The sequence below is a fragment of the Emys orbicularis genome, chromosome 11, assembly GCF_028017835.1.
Source record: "Emys orbicularis isolate rEmyOrb1 chromosome 11, rEmyOrb1.hap1, whole genome shotgun sequence".
NCBI classification, from domain to species: Eukaryota; Metazoa; Chordata; order Testudines; family Emydidae; genus Emys; species Emys orbicularis.
In genome coordinates, this window is record NC_088693.1 from 38,586,144 (window position 1) to 38,601,767 (window position 15,624).

The window sequence follows — 15,624 nt, forward strand, 5'->3', positions numbered from 1 at the left end:
CTGGCTCAGAAGCAGGAATTTTTCTTGATAGATTTTTCAGTGGTGTTTTATCATTTTTTGATTGCCTCACAAATATTAATGAATTTGTCCTAATGTAACTCCTAAAATAGAAGAATGTCCTATATGCTCAATTGCAGAAAAAGAGAGGTGTTCTAGCACCAAAAAAAGCAAACCACCACTATGTTATTTTTACATTCTCCATTATAAATCATTGCAGGGCAAGTCTGTCTTAGGGCTAAAACAGGTATTTTTACTGATCATTTTTACTGTTCTCTCTTCACTATTAGGGCAAGGTTTTTGTGTAAATGCAATACATGCATTTTAATTTTGTGATTGAAACTGTTGCTCATGAAATGAGAAGTAATAAAACTGATTATAACTAGATATATTACATGCATGTATTATAAAAGTTTCTCATCATAACTCTCTGTTTTTCCAGCTGATCATTTCTTGAGTTAGAGTACCATTCACCAAATTGTGTGGTTTTGTGATGTGGCCAAATAATTTGTTGGCATCATCCTAGCACCCTATGCTAGGCTTTAGACCTGGGCTAAGGTTTGACTTTAGATCTCCACAGCCCAAAAGTTGATACACTGAATTATTGTGCCACTTAATGCCTTTTTTCATCTTATACTGTATTCCTGACTGTATTGTTAATCAGTTAGCAAGAGAATTGAAGTTTTAGAATTGAATTAAAATGGGATAGATATTTAATTATGCAACTGTGGACATTTTATTAATGTATATGATATATGTTATGTTCAAAGCCTTATGGCATCGTTGTATTGCTCATGTTGAATGAAATATATTGGCGTCCGCTTTTCTGAAGCAGGAAAAAGTTTGTAGTTTTACAGCAGAATGGACTTTAAAAGCTCTCTGAATACAGTGAATGCCAGAGATTCTTTTAAAAAGATTGCTTTGGTGCTGAAATAATGTGTAACTTAGGGGAGTGGAGTGTATTAGAAGTTCAGAAATAAAATTGCAAGAACTACATTGTGACACTTACCTTCAGTATAACTATGAATGCTCTAACACGGTAAAATCTATGTGAACTCTATATGCATTTTATTCCTCCCTAATTCTATCACCATCCTGGGAGACAAATGTTTGCAGTATTATAGCTTTAATAAGAGCTTAAATTCGGTTTTCAATGTAAAGCACAGCAATAGGTATATAGTGGAAGGATTATTATAACTAAGCCCTATAAAAGTGAAAGAAATATTTATTGAACAACACATGTATACATTTTAGCTGGAAATGTCTGTTGAATAACATCATGTACATTTTTTTTTTTTTAAAGAGTTCCTGTCTTCAAGCAGTGTCAATAGGCTGGGAAGGAGGTGTTTATGTACAAACTTGTGGTCATACGTTACACATAGATTGTCATAAATCTTACATGGAATCATTAAGAGTAAGTTGATCTGCAATTCCAAAAACTGTCTTGTATTGTTTGCACCTGATCTTGCTCCCATTGAAGTCAATGGGAGCTTACCACTAATTTAAATGGAAGACTGTCCTTTTTATTTTCTACATTGATGTGCTAGGCTTTTTTGATCATCTTCCAAACAGTGTACTTTTAACATCTCCTTTTTATTTCTTCTTTACATTTTTTATAAAAAATTGACTTTATATCTAATTATGTTGACCTACCAAAGCAAATATAAAGAAGAAAAGTTAAACAAATTAATCTCACTGTTTAAAAATATTGTAATTATGCTATGTATATACTGTATGTCTGGTAAATTTTGGTAGAAAACTGCATTCCCATTTCACGGATAAAACTTTTTATTCAAACTTGATCTAACTAGTCAGGGACCCAGAAAGTTACAAAGGTAATTCTGTCAGTTTGCTGGAGACTGTCTCAGTACCAGGACTACCTGTTTGAACTCAAATTACACTTAGTCAGCACTATTCCTGCAGTGCTCTCAGGAGTGGGAATCTGATGAGGCACTTTGTGAAGGTGAAAATGGGAAGTTACGTACAGTAACTGAAGCTCTCTGAAGCTTTCCCCCCTATAGCTCCACACTCCTCTTCCGTATTGCTTTAGAGTCCATTGAGATTTGTTGTAGTGGAGAGAAACTGAGCCGTTCCATCTGGCATGGTGCCCTCCAATGGCTAGGTTCTTGGTCTCTGGACTATAGTGTGAACTAAGTTCAAGAATGTATTTCTCCTGAGGCAGTAACTTCAGGTATTTCCCATTACTGATAAGTAAATTTCCCTTTTGCCAGATGGCTAGTAATAAAGTTAATAAGGGAAACTTTCAAACTCTAAGGCAGTTGCTAACAATCAGCAATAAAAAACAAACATTAAATGCCACTTTAACCCCTTCCCCCCACACTAGCCCCACTATTTCCCAGTGATGGAAGGCATTCTGCAATGTCACAGGGTTCTCTGTTGCTGGTATAGTGTATAGCTATACTGACAATGTTAAGCTTTGTAATTGTATATTGCTCCTTGTTCTGCCTGAAATAACGTGAATCAAGCAGAGTAGGAGAAGTCCTCTGGTGAGTGCTCCATGTCCCACGCAGAATTTGTTCAAGCAAATCGGAGTGTCAGTTAGAGATGATGCAGTCACTGTTTTTGTGATATGGGAACAGCAGGAATATCTCTCCTTTAACTGTGGGACATATTAACTATGGGATTGTCTTGGACATTCTGGAATACTTGTAAATTATGGGGATATCATGAGACAGTCTTAGTAATTAGAGTGCTCTTACAAAATTAAGCACATATTCGTATCATTCTTGGTTTTCAGTTATTTGTAGATGGTCTGTATTTTTATCTGTGAGATATTGTCTATAAAATTTCAAGAACACAATTGTCATCTTCACTGACTTCATATGTATCTACCTTTTTTTTTTTTATTTTTTTTATTTTTTAGAATGACCAGGTCCTCCAGGGTTTTTCTGTGGACAAAGGAGAATTTACCTGTCCCCTCTGTAGGCAATTTGCAAACAGTGTTCTTCCTTGTTATCCTGGAAACAGTGTGGAAAGAAGCCTTTTGCAATGTCATAGTAACAAGAGTATGCAAGATCTTATAAAAGAGGTGGAAGAGCTTCAAGAACAGCTGGGAACTTTCCCAGTAAGCATCAGTGTAAGGCAGAAAGATCCTTGTTAATTTGCTTCTATCTTTCAACTTTGTTTCATATTTCTTTCTGTGATTATTTAAATTATAAAGCCAAATTTTTCCTCCTCTTTCTGTATGGGAAAATTGTACTATTTTTAATGGATTAAATGTAATCAAATAAAAACAGAGTTATGACCAAAACATTATTAATCTAAAAGTTTATTTTTTGAATGGATTTTTCTTATTCATTTAATTCAATTCATTCTTGTAATTTACATAGAACTGAATGGTATTTTATGAAGCTCACTATATTTTTTCAATGTAAAACATGAATCCCTTGTAACTGGAAGCTATTTAAAGTATGTTCAGAACATGTAATCGTATAGATTATTTGTTTTGCAAAGATAACAATTTACATCTACTCATACATAATATAGCTGCTTTATAATGTCATTCAATGTAATTAAATCTGTAAAATCATGTTAGTCTTCCAATCTCATAGGAAATACCTCTATTTAAAAAGTATTTCAGAGTAACAATACATCCATTTGCTAAGGATTGCAATTTTAAATGTGTTATTTTCATGTACTTGTTGCACAATCCATATGCCCCATTGGCTTGACTTTAGGATAGCACAGACTAAAAATTCTGTACATTATGTAGACAAAACAGTGAAATTGCTTTGTCCATCTCCCTGCCTATTCAGAATATACCTTTCTACTAGACAAAAAAGTATGATAGCTGCTGTTAATACATATTTTTCATATAACACATAAATGTTATTGTGTATAGCTATACGACAATGTTAAGCTTTGTAATTGTATATTGCTTTTCTCCGGATGAGTAAATTAACCTATTAATGCCTTTTCTTTTTTCGTAGTCTGAAACCAATCTTAGTAAGGAAATGGAATCTGTAATGAAAGATATAAAAAGTACGACCCAGAAGAAATATACAGACTACAGCAAGACTCCTGGATCACCAGACAATGATTTTCTCTTCATGTATTCTGTAGCTAGGTAGGTCTATTAAGCTATTTTGACCGTTCCTTTTGCATTTGTTATTAGTAATAGTGCCCCAAAAAAATAATTAGTAAAACCCACCAAAATCATGAGATTGGTTTAACAATCATGAGATTTAAAAAATAATAATAAAGTTTGGGTTCTTTTTATTTTCTGTTTTTTCAATATGTAGGGTGCCCTCGGGTCACATTTTTCACTCTAGGACAATCAGAGCTAGAATTTTAGGGAGGGGGTTGTTTTGTGTTTGTTTTGTTTCTTAATGAATTCTGAGTTTCACATGTATTCACATAACTCCAACAGCTGGAGCTTTAAGAAAAACACACATTATTGTGAAACTTGTCATAACATCACTAGTTGTGTGAAGTGAACTATCTGTGTCGGAATGGACCTTATTTAACCCTTGTCTCCTAAGAATAGCTAGTCTAATGAGGTGGAGAGATAGGACCTGAGTTCTGCATATCCTCTGAAGGACCACATCTCCATTATCAAGGGACACAACCACCGTGTTGGGGCATTGGCTTAGCACTGACTCAAAGGAATGAGGTGTTGCTTACTGAATAGTCAACATATCTTCCCATAGGTCACCCATTTATGTATTGATTGGGCCTGACCCTACTTAATATGGGAGAGCTGACTGGCTCTCAACACAAGTTGTTATGACTACAGAGTGCTGTTCTTACAGACTTACTTGTGTGGGAAAAGATGCAATTAAAGCAAAATAGAATTTGCTAATCAAAGAGCCTGTTTAATTTCTTTGAGTCTAGCTCATTCAACATAATATCTTCTTTCCTCTCATGTTACAAAGTTTTCTTTTATGGTACTACAGCTAGTTATTTTCTGCTTGAGAAATAAGAAAATGTTAAATAGTAATGATGTGACATACTAGTATGAGGACTAGCAACCTTTTCTTGGACAGGCAGGAAGCTACTCTAGTGTGGCTGAGCAGGTGAAGTTTGACAGAAGAGCAATGGTTTCCACACAGTGATGAATAGCTGTACCCTTAGAGCAGTGGTCTCCAACCTTTTTACGCACAAGATTACTTTTTGAATTTAAATGCAATCCAGGATCTACCCTGCCCTGCCCCTTCCCTGAGACCCAACCCCTTCCTCAAAGCCCCACCCTGCTCACTCCATCCTCCCCTGTTGCTCGCTCTCCCCCATCCTCACTCATTTTCACTGGGCTGGGGCAGGGGGGTTGCAGGCTCTGGGCTGGGGCCGAGGGGTTTGGAGTGTGGGAGGGGATGAGGGGTGCCAGTTCTGGGAGGGAGTTTGGGTGCAGGAGGGGGCTCCAGGCTGGGGCAGAGTGTTGGGGTGTAGGAGGAGGTATGAGGTGCTGGCTCCGGGAGGGGGGTCAGGGATGGGACTGGAGGTTTGGGGTGCAGGAAGGGGTATGTGGTGCTGTCTCTGAGAAGGGGCTCAGGGCTGGGGGTTGGGGTGTGGGCCCCCGCCTGGTGGCATTTACCTCAGGGGGCTCCTGGTTGGCAGTGCAGCGGGGCTAAAGCAGGCTCCCTGCCTGCCCCAGCCCCACACTGCTCCCGGAAGTGGCCAGCACGCCCCTGCCGCCCATGGGGGGAGGGGTGCACACGGCTCCGCGTGCTGCTCCTGCCTGCAAGCACCGCCCCACAGCTCCCATGGGCCACAGTTCTCTGTTCCCGGCCAATGGGAGCTGCGGGGGTGGTGCTTGTAGACGGGAGCTGCGTGTGGAGACCCCTGCCTCCACCCCCCCAACCCCCTGGGGGGGCTGCAGGGATGTGCTGGCCACTTCTGGGAGCGGAATGGGGCTGGGGCAAGCAGGGAGCCTGCCTTAGCCCCGCTGCGCTGCCGGACTTTTAGCGGCCGGGGATTGCGATCAACTGGCAGAGGCTCCAGGATTGACCAGTCAATTGCGATCTACGAGTGGTGACCACTGCCTTAGAGTGTTATAAAAACAAAAGGAAAATTTAAGCAGTTTAGCTATGAACTTCAGGATTTTGTTAAAATGCGAATGCTAATATTTAATATTTGATCAGCATCAATTTCTTTTAAAACCCAATTATGGTTGCTTAGTGGCAACAGTTTACTAAGCTATCATGTGCAAAACTGAAATACTGGAAAGCAAGGAAATGACCAGTTTAAGGTACAGTATCATAAATCTTAAACTGCCTGCATAATAGCCTAACCATTTACTCTTTATCACGGGTTTAAAAAAAAAAATTGTATCATAATGCACATTAATTCCCGAAATAAATACTGTTCTTTCATCAGTAATCTCAAAAGAGAACTGCAGCATACAGTTCTTCTTAAAACACATTGATTCAGTTTTAAATGCAAATCCACACACATCGTTTTTTTATAAATAAGTTAAGTTATACATTTTTCTTTTTCAACGAAAGGCCTCATCCTGCAATTGGATTCCTACACCTGGGTTCGTACCCCCACCCAGTGCACCACTGACTTCAGTGGGCCTCAGTGGGGGCACAAATGTCTGCTTCCAAGGGTACGACTGCAAGATCTGTCCGTATATGTACAAGAAAGAACAATGATACATAGTTTTTAAAACAATACTGTTAATGTTTCCCGTTTAATACTGTCCCTTTAAAATGTTTGGAAATTGAAATCAAGATGATAAAAATCATGGGTCAGAGTCAAGGCTGTGTTGTGGTGAAATATGCATTGATAAGAATAAAGTGGACAGTATAAGACTTATGGACCAGGTTCTGTCCTATGCCAGTTGTCCTTTGTGCCTCTTTGGCAGCTTAAAGGGAACTTAAAGCTACCGTAAAAAAGTGCAGCTGGAGATTTTGCTTGCATAGGGATTCACCTGATTGTGTAAACCCAGCTCTATCAGCTTTGTACCACCCACTTCCAGCCAGTCCTCTTCCCTCAGTCTTCCCCTCCTCTTTGCATGGATTGCATGCTGATTATCGCTGCCTGCATAATGGCCCTTAGGCAATGCCCATGATCAGGGATAAGTGAATGAGAAGAAAGGTGGCCTAATGCCACCCACTTTTCTCCTCCCTTTCCTCAGCTGTGCACCAAACAGAGCCCTGGTGCATCTATAGATTGACGAGCCCTGTCATATCCTTAATTAATCACTTCCTGATTTTGTAAGTGATGCAAAGGGTAACTATATTGTTATAATTTAACATAGCCACCTTAACTGGTAAAAGAAAGTTTTGGGTTTTGATATAGTTTCTAATGATGATTTTTTGTTAATTCTGAGTAACATTTTAATCCTCTTCTGAACAATTTCATTTATTGATTCCAAATATTTAAAGCTTTCATACAAATATTTTGCTGATTCAAATACAGCCATGTCACAGTAAAGATTCACAGCCCTGTTGTGTCTATTATATATCCATAAAAACTAACCACTGTTGCCTTTATTTATAAAACAAACTAGTCAGTTAAATGGAAAATTATTTGAATTTCTTTAAGAATACTTTAGTTGAATTTTGTTTCATAATAATTGTTTAATGATTTTCTTGGGTCTTGTTGACATCGTAAGTAGAATATTTAGCTAATGTGAAAGAGTAACTTCATTTTTATGAATGGTAAGGATAATTTCAAAATAGAAAACAGTTATATTTACATGGAGTGTACTATAATCTATACACTATATTGTATACAAGGGTACACAGTTGAGGTTTTCTTGTCGCTCTGTTTAGCTCAACAAATGAATATGTTCCTTGTGTGAAAAATGATTTGCTTAAATGCCTTTTTAAAATGCAAAAACCTGTTTATAATAATATAAAAGGTATGCAACATAGAAAATGTCAGCTGAACCAATTTAAAAAGTAAATTGGACATTCCGTGTTTGTGCTAAAATCTAAATTCAGAATTCAGTTAAAAATATAAGAAAGTTAAAAATATCCCAGACCAGAACAGTGTTACATTGTTCCTTACACTGCTTTAGAAGTAAATGACATGAACATCCGTTAGGGTGGGAGAGATAAAATTCACTCCCCATCCATGGCTGTTCTTTCATCCTTTGGACTGGATAAGTGGTTGCTGCTTTCTGTTTCCCCTACATGGACGTTTTCAGACACTCCATATTGTTCCCATACATGTGAGGTAACATGGAGGGCCTTTGCCAGGTCTTCTGCAGCAGTGTTAATTTCACTCTTAATGATTTAGAACTTGATTCAGCAATCCAAATGTGCACAGAACTCCTATTGAATTTTATCTGTATAAGGACTATAGGGTTGGAATATCTATGATCATAAACCTTAATTTTAAAAGCTTTTACTTTAACCTTAATATACATAACATTAATAGAAATAAGAATATGTCCTATGCAGGTCAGCAGTTCACCTCCTTATCTGAAGCAGGATTGTTCTTTGTTGTAGGTTTTCTAGTGACTTGTTTTGTGTAATTTTAAATGTCCATGCAAGAGAGTATCCTCCACTTCACTGCTAAATGACAGAATAATACTCCTCACTATCAGGAAGTTTATCCTGGTATTCAGCCTAAATTTTCCCTTCTTAATCCTATCTCATTTCTCCTTTTAGCACACTAAATAACTGTTCTGGATGTTTCTGCTATTTGTAGATTCTTACCTTCTTGCCCACTTTTCTCCTTTTGTAGTCTGTCTTAGTCAAACTGTATATAGTTGGTTCACTATTATTATTAATTTGGTTCTGCCTGTGCAAAATACACTAGACACTGTACAAACACGGAAGAGCTTACAATCAAAAACATGGACAAATAGAGAGTTGGGGTAAAGGCACAACATAAAGTGGTCAAGATGACAATTGGCCACTTCCTAATAAAGCACTTTTCAAAAATATTTTTTTATTATATCCACTGGACCTTCAACCTTGCCATTTTATTAGCCAGTGAATTAATCTTTAAATCTCTGAATCTTCTTGCTTTAATCAGCCCTTTGTTCCATTTTCTGTCAGAGGATAGGCTGGGGTATCTGTAGTAAGAGAAATGTCCTTCCCTACCTTCTCTAGGTAGCCATTTTGCAGGTAAGAATTTTGAAGCAGAGCTGAGGAGAAGATACCATAGGCAATAGATGAAAGGGGCATTTGGGCAGCCATTTGTAAACTCCACATACTGAAAGTGGGGTGTTATTGATTGAATTATGATGCCCTGAGGTAGCCAGTGGTAGCAGTTCATTCCTTTTCCATAGCAGTGTGAATGCAACATGCTTTCCTCACCTATTACTCTCTTGCTGCCTGGACACATGCAAGTAGAGGTAAAGGAGTGGAAGTAGAGGGGGTATTCTGCAGCTGTTAAGGGGGAGAGAGCTGGTTCTTGCCAGCTGTCCCAGTACCAGAGACATTCCGTGGCCATTGCCTCCTGGTCTGTGTGTGCAGCTGGAGAAGCAGCTACTTAGCTATCTATAGAGGTCCCGTCTTTCTTTCACCCAATCTCTTATCTTGCTACCTAAGTCTGTTCCTCCATTTGCTCCATTTCTCTCTCTTCACAGGCGTTTATAGGCCTGGTACAGTGGTGTATGTACGTGTGACGGTGCTGCCCATGGGAGCCATCTGAGGTCACTCAATTAGGGTGAACTGCAAACCAAACGGGGCAGACAAACCCCAAAAGCTGGTGGATATTCTAATACTTAGGTTTACCAAGCCAGCACAAAACAGCTTCTATAGTACCTCAATGGTTTCTCAGAAGTCCAAACAACGCAGGTCCCTTAAAGTACCCAGCCTCAGGCCTCCATCCAGACACACACGTCAGATATGATGATGATTACTGAAAATCTTATCTCATCATATAAAAGAAAAGGTTCTTCCAATCCCAAAGGATCAACCACATACCCAGGTCCAATTATAACTTAGATCTTACCCAAAATACACGCTATAGTCAATTCTTATTAACTAAGCTAAAATTTATTAAAAAAGAAAAGAGAGTGACTGTTGGTTAAAAGATCAATATACATAAAGACTTGAATTCAATTCTTGAGGTTCAGATAGATAGCAGAGGTGAGCTTGTAATTGACAAAAGTCCTTTTAGAAATAGTCCAGAGGTTATAGTCCAATGGCCATATTCAGGGTGGCTCTAGTCAATGACTGGGGATCTCAATCCTTATGGCTTAAGGTTCCCCCCTCTTGAAACCCAAAGCAGATCTGAGATGAAGAAGGATTGTGTCCCAGGGTTCTTATACATTTCCAGCAGCCTTTCGGCCTGAGAAAACAATAGGCTTAATTCTCCTTCCAAACATTCTGGCAATTAGCACAGGGTAATTTATCCATTAAACAGTTCAGATACAGGTTACCACAACCTTCAAAGAGACATATAGACAATAATACTATTTCACTCAAGTATCATCATAAATGTTAATATTCTTTTTTTGATCTTTGAATTAAAGTTATAGCAATAGACAAGACTTGTTTGCTTACATCACAAGACCTGAGCAAACACCTACCCTTCTACCTCTAGCAATACAGACTTACATTTCAAAGCTCTTCTATTCATTTACCTATCTTCCTAACCAGTCTCTACAGGTCAGCCATGGGTCAGGTCAGTCTGTGAGTTAATTAACTCTTTCTGGCCCTGTCACCTTTCAATGAGAGATTATATTATACTCATAACGTCACAGTATGTTACTTTTAATTGTAATAGCTCCATGTTGTACTGATGGTTGTCATTTGTGGCAGCATCTTGTAAACCGCTTCTGCCGCGTTGCATATGATAGATCTCTGCTTTTTGGATGTTTAGACAAAGCCATTGTTTATGCTGTCAGCTATGTATACATTGACACACAGTTCTCCCTTGCCCCTCCTTTCCCTTTTCACTGTCTCGTACATGCTAACTCTTTAAAGAGATGAGAGAGAGGCAATGATAGTGGTAGTGGACTTTCCCATTCTAATACTTGTTCCTGTGAAAAGGTAGGAGAAGGGCTGGTTCCTCCAGACATGCTTTCCACCCCATTATCTGCCCCTCCTGGTCAAGAGCAGTAGCAGAGGATTAACTTATCTATACCCCTGTATTACTCTGTGTTCTGATGGCTACTAAAAAACAAGGCATCACATATATTTTCAGATTAATTGGAGTTCACAAACACGAGTTAAAAACGGTCCCTTCCTTGCAGCAGAAGGAAGCAAGGCCTGAGCCAAAGCAGCCCTCCCTTCTCAGTTTCTTCAGTGGGAGGAAGAGCAATCCAAATGAGGCTGTGCTACCTATGTCCCTGCCCCAGTGAAAGATGGAGAGGCTACACTTCCTTTTGCTTCTCCTCTTCTGAGAGAGATGGAGTATCAAGCTGGAAGTGGTTGATCTTTCTTACTTTTCTTTGAGGGAGGTGGGATAGTGGAGGATAAGAACAGCCCTACTGGGTCAGACCAAAATTCCATCTAGCACAGTATCATGTCTTCTGACAGTGGCCAGTGCCAGGTGCCCCAGAGGGAATGAACAGAACAGGTAATCATCAAGTGATCCATCCCCTGTCGCTCATTCCCAGCTTCTGGCAAAAGGATTCAATCGAGAGACAAGTTTACTTTCCACTTCTCTTATTTAGAGTATGTCAGGTGCCCCTACTTTTCCATCAGTGACAGGAGATTAGATGGTGAGAGTTCAGCTTTACTTTTCTCCATCAGTGGGTGATTGACTATAGGGACTAACCAATACCTTAGTATGGATGGGAATGTGAATGGGGATGAAGAGAACAGGAAGTGTAGTGCAGGTCTCTCCAACAACTGAGCTTTGAGCAGGGGGTTGGACTAGATGACCTACTGAGGTCTCTTCGAAACCTAATGTTCTATGTTTTCGGGTAATATGGGAAAAAAGCCATGTAGAAAGTGCCTATTTATGGGAGAAGTGCTCTAGTCTCTCAGAAGATTGAGCATAATAGGGGAAAGTATCTCCCATAAATATGAGCATGTTTGGAGGGGATGCCTCACCAGAAGAGGGCTGGTGTTTCTGCTGTGGAGATATGATACACTATAAGGAGGTGCCTTACTCTCTTGGGAGGGAAAGAGAGTGAGTGTGCCAGGGGGAGGAGGGCTGGGGAGAGATTGTCACCAGGACTCTCCTCCTACGGAGCATAGTACTGCATGCATGTCTTGTTCTGTCAGATTTGTCCTTGACTTTTGCTTTTGTAAAATTATATATATGTCTTAGTGAAAGGAAAATTGAAAATTCTAGATATGACAAATTTGTTCTTAAGAGATTGAGATAGTATTTCTGATTATCTGATTAAATCATTTAAATAACATCTAGCAAATGTCTTGGTTTTAGTAGTAGAAGACTGCCATTAATTTACAAATTAGTCATCAGAAGATTTGTAGAAATAAAACATTTTGTCTCATTTATATTCCAAAGATGAACTAACACATGCTGATCTACACTTGCTATTCTGCCCACTAATATGAAATCCCTGTCCCTGCTTCTTTGCTGGTAGGTTTTTAGAAGTTCAGTGAGCACTGCAAATCGCCTGAAGAGTGGAAAATTCCCCTGTCACACAGATGCCCTTATCAGCAGCTACCAGATGGAGCTCTGAGCAGGAACATTATCAGTGTTAAATTGCCTTTTTTTTTTTTTTCCTGAGTAGAGAGGATTAAAGCATTCCTTCAGAAATGGGTGGCATGAGCTGCAAACTTAGGGATATTAATATTTTGAAATGTTACTATTTTAGAAACATATGAAAGTATCTTTACAAACACTGTATATCAAGAACCCAGTAGTCTCTTAAACTGATAGAGCTGAAATTTTTCCAAAATATTTTATTTTGAATGAAGTATTTTTCTGTTCTCTTCATCCTGTAGTTTAGATTAAATATGCATATGCCTAAAATTCTAAAATAGGTTTTCTTGCAATTAGTGATATTCAATCAAATTAAACTGAGTCTAGAGATGGTTTATTTAATTTCAATTAAAGAAAAACATATAAGGAAATAGATTGCCGTTTGAATTAATTTAGCATAATATCACTTTAGCATAGTAATTTTGTCTTCCTACACCAGAAATGTAGGAATGCATCTTTATTTGTTAAAACAAACTTTCAGAAGACAAAATGTAAATTGCTTGATCAGTGTCGTGAGGGTAAACGGTAATACAGTACATAAACATCCAATTCCAAAGTCAAACATTGTTAATGAATTTGGCCAAAAAATAGTATCTAATCATCAGAGTATTATAGTATACTAAGAAGTAAAGTGTTAATGTGACATGCAGGGATTTCATTGCACAACTCCCATTCATAATAATGAGCGACACAGCTAAATCCCAGTGCCTTTCACTGAAAATTTACCTCCACGGCTTCCAGTAACATTGCTACCAAACAAAGGACAGGGCTTCCATTGTAATGGAATTAAAATAATCTGAAGATGAAGCATCTGATTTATGTTTGTTTGTTTGTAAATTACTTTAAAAAAATTCTGTGCCTCACAAAGGAAGTCACATGTTTGTAATATATCTAACTTCTTAAAATTTTGTTGTCTTTCCAGGTTTACACAAACATTCCACTAGCAGCAATGAGTTGTGAAAGTGTCTGAAAATGATACATGCCGCAAAATAAATATATTTAGTTATCTGTAATGCAGTCACCGCTGTAGTTTGAGTGCCTCATACAATACTTGCCAACCAAGCTGTTTAAATCACAAAAGTATTATATTTTGCTATTTTTAATAGTCAAACCTTCCCTTTATGTAACCACCAAGCAACTAATGCGCAGCGTTCTTCCCTATGGTATACAATGCGAGCTTATGGAAGTTCCTTTTTGTCGCTTGAATACTGAAGTTCCATCCTAATACCTTTATATATTTCATGCAGAACAAACTTGGAACTTGAACTGGTTCATCGAGGAGGCAATTTATGCTTAGGCGGGGCAAGCACAGCTGGAAAAAGATCTTGTTTAAGTAAGTTTAATTTGTGTGATTTAAATTATTTTAAAATTAAATGAGAACTGTGAAATTTAGCTTAAAATAAAGATGCTGCCTGTTTTTACATTTTAGCATATTTTCTAGGTCTGCTATTGTCAACTTTTTATTATTTCTATGCTAGTTTTTTTCAGATTGCTAATTTTTTGTTTTTGTTCACTGTAATTTTCGTTAAGAGAAAACAGAAGTGTAACTTACAAAGATTATCCACAAAGAATATTCCTGTATTGTAAAGATAATCCATTTAGAAAGCAAATATCAAAACCATGTAATATCATTTGAATGACTTAAAATTATAAAAACAAAGCACCTATAAGCGTTTTAAAAGCAAAAGATAATGCTTATACAAAAGCAGTTTACTTTGCCAGAGAATTTTTGTACAACCCTGGCTGCTATCGCTAGTAAGTAAAGATATCCACAACTTTGTGTTTGTGTAACTCACGCTAGATGAACACACTGACTCTTTAATGGGGGAGCTGGTGGTGACACCTATGTTTAGTTTGCTTAACATTTGTCATGATAAAAATTCTTGTGACCGTTACTTTGAGAAGCTTTTACACTTCCATTGTTTTTAGAAAGACCTTGCTGTTTGGCAAGGAGAGCTAAGAAGTACCTTTTCTTTCTCCCATGAATTCGCTGAGATATAAAGTATTAAAAATGATCATTTCCCTTCTGTGGTTTACCTTTTTCAGGAAAATTTGGGCAGCCTGCCAAAATAATAACAGCACATTTTGAGGCCGGGCTCATGCTGCAGCGGATGCTATACTGGGAATGCTCGGGAGCTATCAGAGCAGCTATAGTTGAGGGAGCTGGACTGGGCTAGGCTCTCCACCCAGACTGGCACATGGTCCCAGTGGTCCATGCCCACCTCTTGGGCACCACATGGACCAGGAGCTTACCCCAGCCCCTGGGGTGGGGTGTACGTGTGTGGCGGGGGGGCTGGGACTGGGCTCTGTCACCCACAATCACTGCCAAGACCCAGCATCAGGACCCTGTGATTCATTCCCTTTCTTGGAGGAGTAGGGGTGATGCAACCTTCTGCTTTTACCAGCCAATTTAGTTAGTTCTGTAGCTTAAGTGGTTTGCAGTCTGTGTTGTATTGCTGAAGACCTAGCTTCAGATTCTGCTGATAAGTGACGGGAGGATACAGTTGCACATAATAGGATTTGTTATCAACTTTCTCCTTTAAAAAAAAATAAAAAAATCCTAGCATTTTAAAGTTAGGAAGCACCAGATTTACAATTATCCATGCAACCTTAATTCTGCCGACTTGTGCATTTGCATTATGTTGTCTTTAATAACATAATCACATACTATTTTCTACATAAAACCACTGCCTCATTCACTGCACAGGGTGGGTGAACAAAGAGGCAGAATTAAGATTGTGTGGACATCTTCTAACTTTCAAGTGCTTCACTTTGCAATCTAAATAATGTTATTTTAACATCATTTTTTGAATGTAATGTACAATAAGCAGCATATTATCCAGTGTGTATTAGCAAAACATTTCCCACACAGCTGCAGAACAACTGCTTCTGCTGTGTAAGGCTTATTTCCATAGGAATTCTTGTAATGGAGGTATTGTCTAATGGCTGGTGATGATGACTACAGTTCTATTCCCAGTTTTGTTTCTGTCTGTGTTTGGGCACCTTGAGCGAGTCATTGTGCCTTAGTTTATCCAAATGTAAAATTGGTATAATGGAGATTTTCTTACTGCCTTTTACCCA

At 38.4% G+C, this 15,624-nt stretch overlaps 1 protein-coding gene across 1 annotated transcript in view; it reads left to right on the plus strand.

The window, feature by feature from the left end:
- Positions 1-15,624, plus strand: part of UBR3 (ubiquitin protein ligase E3 component n-recognin 3) — a 204,835-nt gene that overhangs the window by 139,173 nt on the left and 50,038 nt on the right. Inside the window, exons 28-31 of the mRNA XM_065412946.1 lie at positions 1,301-1,411; positions 2,882-3,094; positions 3,948-4,084; positions 13,791-13,876. Coding sequence (XP_065269018.1) covers positions 1,301-1,411; positions 2,882-3,094; positions 3,948-4,084; positions 13,791-13,876 — 547 coding nt within the window. The remainder of the gene's footprint in view (positions 1-1,300; positions 1,412-2,881; positions 3,095-3,947; positions 4,085-13,790; positions 13,877-15,624) is intronic.